Source organism: Pyrus communis, chromosome 16 (genome assembly GCF_963583255.1).
Source record: "Pyrus communis chromosome 16, drPyrComm1.1, whole genome shotgun sequence".
Classification (NCBI taxonomy): Eukaryota; Viridiplantae; Streptophyta; class Magnoliopsida; order Rosales; family Rosaceae; genus Pyrus; species Pyrus communis.
Genome location: NC_084818.1, coordinates 16,019,567 through 16,029,143, shown reverse-complemented (window position 1 = coordinate 16,029,143; position 9,577 = coordinate 16,019,567). Strand labels below are relative to the sequence as shown.

Below are 9,577 nucleotides of genomic sequence, written 5' to 3'. Positions count from 1 at the left end.
AGTTCGTTTCTTTGACATTATTGGTTGTTTTGTGTGTTGTGGCATGTGCTGGGCCACACACACACACATTCACACTCACTGTCTCTCTCTGCCCTTTCTCTGTCTCTGTCTCTCATCTCCCTCTCCCTTCCCGTTCACCTTAAAACGTACGGACAAGCACACACTCACTCGAACGTTCACAGATCGAGGAAACCAAGGACACAATTGAGCTCGTGAGGTCGAGGAGAACACAGCCATACCATTTTCAGGTGAGAACTCCGACGTTTTCACGTCGATTTCACAAACTCCGATTTGTGCACTGTTCATGCAAACATTGATCTAGCTCGTTTTTGGGATTTTGAAGCTTATAGGTGTCTTAGTAAGGTCCTAGGGAACATCGGAGTAGCTCGTTGGACGAAATTGGACGTCGGAATCGTGGGTTTCGAAGTTGGCCGGTTTTTGAGTTTGAAGACAGGTATGATCGCGTAGTTTTTAGCCTTTAAAAGTAGTATATCGTGATTCTAATAGCCCTAAGCTTCATTTTGGTTCAAGAATCATGGAAAATGGTTGAGAAACGAGTGAGAAAACGAAGTTTGAAGTTTTTCCAGTTTTCCGGCGCCGGCGACGTCGCCGGAGAAGGTGACGGAATATTCCGTCAAATCTGACGGAATATTCCTGACCCCGTTGACGGAATCCGTTAGAGATAACAGAATATTCCTCACGACGTCAGTTGACGCCGTCCGTGTGCGCCGCACGTGCCTGCGCGTGGCCGGCGCGTGTGGCCGTGCCTTGGCCAGCGCGTGGGGGCGCGTACGGCGGAGGAAATTTTTTCTAAAAATAGGGTTGTGATCCTGAGGTTGTGTAGAGCACGTTGGTATATTCATTTGTCCATTTTGAGCAATGTATGAGAAGTTATTACGAGAAGTTGGTTATGTGCTTTAAAGTTAACGTTTTTATAGTTATTTCGCATATAGGTGACACATACCCCGAGGACGAGCGTTCGCACTCGAGGCAGGGGGGCTACGACCCTTCCACTTACCAGTGAGTGGGCCTTTGTTTTTTGTATATACCTATATACAATTATATTCCCAGAAATTGATTAAAAATGAGTATTTGATTTATGCCATGCACGTTATTATTATTGTTTATGCATCATCACATGCATTAGTAGTGGCATACATTTATATATGCGTATTGGGTGTCGTGGACGCACAGGTAAGTGCCAGGTAAATGGTATGCATGTTTATATTCAGTAGTAGTTTGAGATGCTTAGAGAGCTCATAATCTGCACCCTCGGTGTTAGTGCTCCCGCCCAGAGTAGGGCACAGTCCTTCACGTGATGTTCACCTCCCGCACCACACACTCAGCTTGGATCCAAGTTAGGTGCACAGTCCTGTCGTACAGACCACTTTAGGTGGTTCCGACTCGTAGGTGACCCGCGATTATTCGCACAGCCTTCACGTGATCGTAGCACTAGAGCGTATATATATGTTACACCCAGGCCTGTCGTACAGACCACTTTAGGTGGTTCCGACTCGTGGGCAGGTTCAGTTATTGAGTTTTGAGATTTGAGCTCTATATGCAGCCGTACAGGTCACGTTAGGTGACTCCGGCTGCCAGATGTTATGCTATTGATATGAGTTATACCTGAGCACTTGCATATCATTATGAGACTTTGACATGGCACATTGTTGAGCATGTTTGGCATACCCTTGAGCATGATTGGCATTTTTATACGTACGTATATATGATTATTTTCTGGGAAGTATACAGGTTTTACGGCGAGGGGTTAGAATGTATTTTGCTAAATGGTTTTCAAAGAGCTTTGTTTTTGCCCACTCACGCTTTTGTTTTGCGCCCCTCCAGGTTCTAGTTGATTAACAGTGTCGGTGGTCTCCCAGAGGGTTCTTCCGGCTTTTCTGACAGATACTCACCAGCGTAGGGTCACCTTCGGGTGTACTTTTGTCGCAACTTTTCTTTTGGACTGCTATAGTCTTGCTCTGAATTTGTATCTCACTTATGCTAGCACTTGTTCTAGGACGTTGTATGCTAGTTTTTAAATTATTCGTACTTTTATATTACTGTTTTATTAGCTTCCGCACGTGCACATGGTTACGTCACCTTCATGTGACGGCCAGCACGCTCCGATCTCGGTCGGGGTGTGTCAACACGCCAATCGATTAGATTTTTTTCATTGGCTGTATTCAATGATTTGTTGGGTATAAAAAAACAAAAGAGGAAAGGACCACACCAATAATGTAATACGTCTTAGAGAGTAGTGGTATGAATATTGATCCGATCCAGATCTTAGCTTCCGCAAAAGGGAAGAAAAGAAGTTGAGATGAATAGATGAAAATTTCAATGTGTCTGGAATACGGAGTGGTATACCACGTGTTTTTATACAAGTAGTGAGATTCTTGTCTTAAAAAAATTAATAACATAAAAAATAAAATTTCTCACCACATACATAATAACATATGATGTACCATCTATATAATTGACTTTGACTTTCTAGTCCAATTGATTGGTAAATACACGTGTAAATAGTCATTATGAAAATGTCACCTGGACAAGTTGTAAACCTGATGATGACACCCGAATCCCACTTAAATGTGAATTATGTTCAAGAGTCTGCTAATATTTAAAAAAAAAATGATAATAGACTACTAGGCTCTTTTAGGATAATTAGAAGGTGTGACAAAAATTAGACGTTTGGCAAAAGTTTCTTGTTATAAACTTTGAAAAGGGAGTTATTTTTACCTACTTTTTTTTTTTATTTATGACCAATGATGTGTAAGTGGAGAAAAATGTATTATTTATTATTTTTCATCTCAAAACTATATTTAAAAAAAAATAAAAAAATAAAAAATCTGAATTGCTTATGAGACTATCTATAAAGTGAAAAGCATTAGCCAAAGTCAGTTTCACGTGCCAAAGAAAAGTTGACCCACATTTTCTATAAATAGCACAGGATTGAAGTTAGCTTTCACCACACGAGTAAGACCTCGAAGGTGAGCACTTCCCGAGTTTTCGGTAAAGACCAAAGAGAGAAGATGAGTCCATTAGAACGAGCAACCAAAAAAGGGCATGCGGTTTTTGTCCCATACCCAGCACAAGGCCATGTTAACCCCATGATGCAATTGGCCAAGTTTATTCACTCAAGGGACTTCCACATAACCTTTGTCAACACCGAGTTCAACCACAACCGTTTAATCCGGTCAAAAGGTCCCGACTCCGTTAAGGGTCTACCGGACTTTGTGTTCGAGACCATACCGGACGGGTTGCCTCCTTCGGATAAGGATGGAACCCAAGATGTTCCAACTTTATGTGACTCCATTAAGAAAACTTGTCTTGGTCCGTTTAAAGAGCTAGTGACTAAGATCAATTCCTCATCTCAAGTGCCACAAGTTACTTGCATAGTTGCAGATGGTATCATGACCTTTGGGAGCAAAGCTGCTAGAGAATTAGGCATTCCGGAGGTTACGTTATGGACGGCCTCTGCTTGTGGCTTCATGGGGTACTTGCAATACAGCGAACTTGTCAAACGTGGCATTATTCCGTTCAAAGGTACTTCTTTAATTTCCATTTGTTTTTTTTTACGCTTTTGTCGTTAATCAGTTTATTTATGTATATGAACATTTTTGTTTACATAAATTATCATGACACACTTGAGTTAAATCATCCACATCCTTCCCTTCCAAGGGCATATTCCTTTGTTTATCCAGGAAGATGATTCTTTAGTCTTTCCAGTGTTCCCTCGTACCTTCTCTGCACTCCAGCACTCTTATCTTCTTTGCAATCCAGCATGTCCAAAGGATAAGATAACCCAGACTTGACACTTTGTTCTTTCCTGTGTACCTTTTATATTCTTGTGTTCATTTTGATTTATTATTAATTATGGGGCTTATAGATTCTGGTCCTGTTTTCTAGTGTGTGATTGGGTCTAGTCCAGCATCACATCACACTACTAATAGAAGCGGACCAGTCTAATAAACAGGTTGCCAAATATAGTACATCAATGCGTTAATTTTATTCAGAAATCTTTTCTGCCACGTTATTGGGGAAGATTAATCAATGCGTTGAAATGATTGTCGGATTAAATTATGGGATTTTGCACCAATCACCTATAAAACTATGAGATCTCATATATTTTTTTTTTTATCAACTAACCGTCAACATAATTATCTATCATCACACATGCTTCACCTTCCATGCATTTCAGATGAGAATTTCATGCATGATGGCACACTCGATACACCAACTTATTGGATCCCAGGTATGAAAAATGTTCGGCTCAAGGACATCCCAAGTTTCATTAGAGTTACTGATCTCAACGACATAATGTTTAATTACTTGGGATCCGAATCACTTAACTGTTTGAACTCTTCTGCAATCATCTTCAACACATTTGACGAATTCGAACGCGAAGTGTTAAAGGTAATATCGACAATGTTCCCCAACATATACACCATCGGCCCCCTTAATTTGCTTGGCAGGCATTTCCCCGAAAGCAAGTCACTTAACTCAAACTTATGGAAAGAAGACACAAAATGTTTGGAATGGCTTGATAAAAAGAAACCCAATTCAGTTGTGTACGTCAATTATGGCAGCGTAACGATGATGACAGGCCAGCATTTGATTGAGTTTGCATGGGGGCTGGCAAATAGCAAGCACCCATTTTTATGGATAGTTAGGGCTGACGTGGTAAAGGGCGACACACCAATTTTGCCCGAGGAATTTTTGGAGGAGATTAAGGATAGGGGTTATATTACAGGTTGGTGTGCACAGGACCAAGTGTTGGCTCATCCATCTGTTGGGGCTTTCCTAACACACAGTGGTTGGAATTCTACCATTGAAACTATATCTCATGGTTTGCCAGTAATTTGCTGGCCTTTCTTTGCAGAGCAACAAACGAATTGTCGGTACTCATGCACAACATGGGAGATTGGAATGGAGGTGAGCCCTGATGTGAAGCGCCATGAAATTGAAGCACTTGTTAAGGAAATGCTGGAAGGAGAAGGAGGGATGAAGATGAGGGAAAAGGCAAAGGAATGGAAGAAAAAAGCTGTTGAAGCTACTGATGTTGGAGGATCATCATACAATAATTTTGAGAGATTGCTTAAGGAGGCACTCCAACTTGGTGAATGACTTGCTATGGGTCAGGAACACGTTTGGTCCCTTTTCCTGAACTATCATATATTCTTTTATTTACCAGGGATTTATCTTATTTTCATTTAGTATTGCCTTTTAATGTATTTAACATTGGCCTAGACCGTATTTTTAAGTTTTTTCTAATCCATTATGTCGTTTTCATTTAACAATGGTTACTTATGTGTATGCATTACTTTAATATATAATTGCATGTACTATTTTTTTTTATATGATTTAATATAGCAATTACACCATTTTTTTTCCAACACTAAAAGACAAGACAAGGCCCAATTACCCCTAAGCCTAATATGGTGGATGAGAGAAGAAAGAGAAGGAGAAGCAGATGAACTAAATAGAAAACCTAGATGAGTGGTATTATGTAGAATTGTGACTTCTTGTATTGATGTGTATAAAATATTACAATATATATGAAGTAATATTAATCCCTCTTAAAATAGGAATCCTACCCTAAATATAATTGAAAATTACAATTCTATACGAAGAGGATTCTGGATCAATTAAGGATAATCTAACAACCTCTCATTCTTTTCGTAGTTTGGTACATAAAGTCTTGGTAGGAATATGATAATTTGTTGGATAATTTGACTAATGCTTTTCGTAGTTTACCCTTCAATGAGAACCACGTAAGTCCATTACAATTTTTCATTGATTGTATTCAATAACTTGTTGGATATTAAAAAAAAAAAAAAAAAGGAAAAGGAAACGCCAATCGATTAGATTAACAATTCTATACGCAGAGGATTCTGGATCAATTAAGGATAATCTAACAACCTCTCATTCTTTTCGTAGTTTGGTATGTAAAGTCTTGGTAGGAATACGATAATTTGTTGGATAATTTGACTAATGCTTTTCGTAGTTTACCCTTCAATGAGAACCACGTAAGTCAATTACAATTTTTCATTGACTGTATTCAATAATTTGTTGGATATTAAAATAAAAAAAAAATAAAAAAAAAAAAAAAGGAAAGGGACACACCAATCGATTAGATTTTTTTCATTGGCTGTATTCAGTGATTTGTTGGATATAAAAAAAAAAAAAAAAAAAAAGAGGAAAGGACCACACCAATACTGTAATACGTCTTAGAGAGTAGTGGTAAGAATATTGATCTGATCCAGATCTTAGCTTCTACGAAAGGGAAGAAAAGAAGTTGAGATGAATAGATGAAAATTTCAATGTGTCCGGAATACAGAGTGGTACATCGCGTGTTTTTATACAAGTGGTGAGATTCTTGTCTTAAAAAAATTAATAACATAAAAAATACAATTTCTCACCACTTACATAATAACACATGATGTACCATTTATAGAGCTGACTTTGACTTTCTAGTCCAATTGGTCTGTAAATACACGTGTAAATACTCATTGTGAAAATGTCACCTGGACAAGTTGTAAACCTGATGATGAGACCCGAATCCCCCTTAAATGTGAATTATGTTCTATAGAGTCTGCTAAGATTTAAAATAAAAAAATGATGATAGACTACTAGGCTCTTTTAGGATAATTAGAAGGTGTGACAAAAATTAGACGTGTGGCAAAAGTTTCTTGTTATAAACTTTGAAAAGGGAGTTATTTTTACCTACTTTTTTTTTTTATTTATGACCAATGGTGTGTAAGTAGAGAAAAATGTATTATTTATTATTTTTCATCTCAAAAGTATATTTAAAAAAAAATAAAAATAAAAAAAAACTGAATTGCTTATGAGACTATCTATAAAGTGAAAAGCATTAGCCAGAGTCAGTTTCACGTGCCAAAGAAAAGTTGACCCAGATTTTCTATAAATAGCACAGGATTGAAGTTAGCTTTCACCACACGAGTAAGACCTCGAAGCTGAGCACTTTCCGAGTTTTCGGTAAAGACCAAAGAGAGAAGATGAGTCCATTAGAACGAGCAACCAAAAAAGGGCATGCGGTTTTTGTCCCATACCCAGCACAAGGCCATGTTAACCCCATGATGCAATTGGCCAAGTTTATTCACTCAAGGGACTTCCACATAACCTTTGTCAACACCGAGTTCAACCACAACCGTTTAATCCGGTCAAAAGGTCCCGACTCCGTTAAGGGTCTACCGGACTTTGTGTTCGAGACCATACCGGACGGGTTGCCTCCTTCGGATAAGGATGGAACCCAAGATGTTCCAACTTTATGTGACTCCATTAAGAAAACTTGTCTTGGTCCGTTTAAAGAGCTAGTGACTAAGATCAATTCCTCATCTCAAGTGCCACAAGTTACTTGCATAGTTGCAGATGGTACCATGACCTTCGGGAGCAAAGCTGCTAGAGAATTAGGCATTCCGGAGGTTACGTTATGGACGGCCTCTGCTTGTGGCTTCATGGGGTACTTGCAATACAGCGAACTTGTCAAACGTGGCATTATTCCGTTCAAAGGTACTTCTTTAATTTCCATTTGTTTTTTTTACGCTTTTGTCGTTAATCAGTTTATTTATGTATATGAACATTTTTGTATACATAAATTATCATGACACACTTGAGTTAAATCATCCACATCCTTCCCTTGGAAGGGCATATTCCTTTGTTTATCCAGGAAGATGATTCTTTAGTCTTTTCAGTGTTCCCTCGTACCTTCTCTGCACTCCAGCACTCTTATCTTCTCTGCAATCCAGCATGTCCAAAGGATAAGATAACCCAGACTTGACACTTTGTTCTTTCCTGTGTACCTTTTATATTCTTGTGTTCATTTTGATTTATTATTAATTATGGGGCTTATAGATTCTGGTCCTGTTTTCTAGTGTGTGATTGGGTCTAGTCCAGCATCACATCACACTACTAATAGAAGCGGACCAATCTAATAAACAGGTTGCCAAATATAGTACATCAATGCGTTAATTTTATTCAGAAATCTTTTCTGCCACGTTATTGGGGAAGATTAATCACTTGGTTTAATAAAATCAATCTTAACTTTGTAAGAGTCGGTCCTGACCGAGTTGAAATGATTGTCGGATTAAATTATGGGATTTTGTACCAATCACCTATAAAACTTTGCGATCTCATTTTTTTTTTTTTTTAATCAACTAACCGTCAACATAATTATCTATCATCACACATGCTTCACCTTCCATGCATTTCAGATGAGAATTTCATGCATGATGGCACACTCGATACACCAACTGATTGGATCCCAGGTATGAAAAATGTTCGGCTCAAGGACATCCCAAGTTTCATTAGAGTTACTGATCTCAACGACATAATGTTTAATTACTTGGGATCCGAATCACTTAACTGTTTGAACTCTTCTGCAATCATCTTCAACACATTTGACGAATTCGAACACGAAGTGTTAAAGGTAATATCGACAATGTTCCCCAACATATACACCATCGGCCCCCTTAATTTGCTTGGCAGGCATTTCCCTGAAAGCAAGTCACTTAACTCAAACTTATGGAAAGAAGACACAAAATGTTTGGAATGGCTTGATAAAAAGAAACCCAATTCAGTTGTGTACGTCAATTATGGCAGCGTAACGATGATGACAGGCCAGCATTTAATTGAGTTTGCATGGGGGCTGGCAAATAGCAAGCACCCATTTTTATGGATAGTTAGGGCTGACGTGGTAAAAGGCGACTCACCAATTTTGCCCGAGGAATTTTTGGAGGAGATTAAGGATAGGGGTTATATTACAGGTTGGTGTGCACAGGACCAAGTGTTGGCTCATCCATCTGTTGGGGCTTTCCTAACACACAGTGGTTGGAATTCTACCATTGAAACTATATCTCATGGTGTGCCAGTAATTTGTTGGCCTTTCTTTGCGGAGCAACAAACGAATTGTCGTTACTCATGCACAACGTGGGAGATTGGAATGGAGGTGAGCCCTGATGTGAAGCGCCATGAAATTGAAGCACTTGTTAAGGAAATGCTGGAAGGAGAAGGAGGGATGAAGATGAGGGAAAAGGCAAAGGAATGGAAGAAAAAAGCTGTTGAAGCTACTGATATTGGAGGATCATCATACAATAATTTTGAGAGATTGCTTAAGGAGGCAGTCCAACTTGGTGAATGACTTGCTATGGGTCCTGAACTATCATATATGCTTTTATTTACCAGGGATTTATCTTATTTTCATTTAGTATTGCCTTTTAATGTTTATGTTTGGTAATTTGGATCTCAATTTCTCTAGTTTTTATAGCCCTTCACTATAAATAAACAACTTCACGTGTCAAAGTTCATCCTTGTCTTCTGTTATGTCTCTAATTTTATATCTTCTTGCTTCCCTCTATTTCTCTCGTCTATCAGTATGTGATGCACTCAGAAACCTCAAATGCATTGGCTTGGTTCCATTCAAATTTATTCATTTTCTTGGACAATTTTGTCCTTTGCGTGTGCGTTGACACCGGAATTTCATAAGCATGAATCGCAAGTTCAGGCATGCAACCAAAAATTCAAGTTGATCTACAAGGCGATAAATGGACCCAAGGCA

At 38.7% G+C, this 9,577-nt stretch overlaps 2 protein-coding genes across 2 annotated transcripts; both read left to right on the top strand.

The window, feature by feature from the left end:
• The first annotated feature begins 2,990 nt into the window (after positions 1 to 2,990).
• Positions 2,991 to 5,280, top strand: LOC137721444 (linamarin synthase 2-like). The gene is made up of 2 exons (XM_068460537.1): positions 2,991 to 3,546; positions 4,202 to 5,280. Exons 1-2 carry the CDS (start codon positions 3,033 to 3,035, stop codon positions 5,125 to 5,127), a joined length of 1,440 nt encoding a protein of 479 aa, XP_068316638.1. The 5' UTR covers positions 2,991 to 3,032; the 3' UTR covers positions 5,128 to 5,280.
• Positions 5,281 to 6,973: 1,693 nt separating this feature from the next.
• Positions 6,974 to 9,160, top strand: LOC137721456 (linamarin synthase 2-like). Its single transcript, XM_068460552.1, has 2 exons — positions 6,974 to 7,533; positions 8,235 to 9,160. The coding sequence occupies exons 1-2, from the start codon at positions 7,020 to 7,022 to the stop codon at positions 9,158 to 9,160; spliced, it is 1,440 nt and encodes a 479-aa protein (XP_068316653.1). The 5' UTR covers positions 6,974 to 7,019.
• The last annotated feature ends 417 nt before the right edge of the window (positions 9,161 to 9,577 follow it).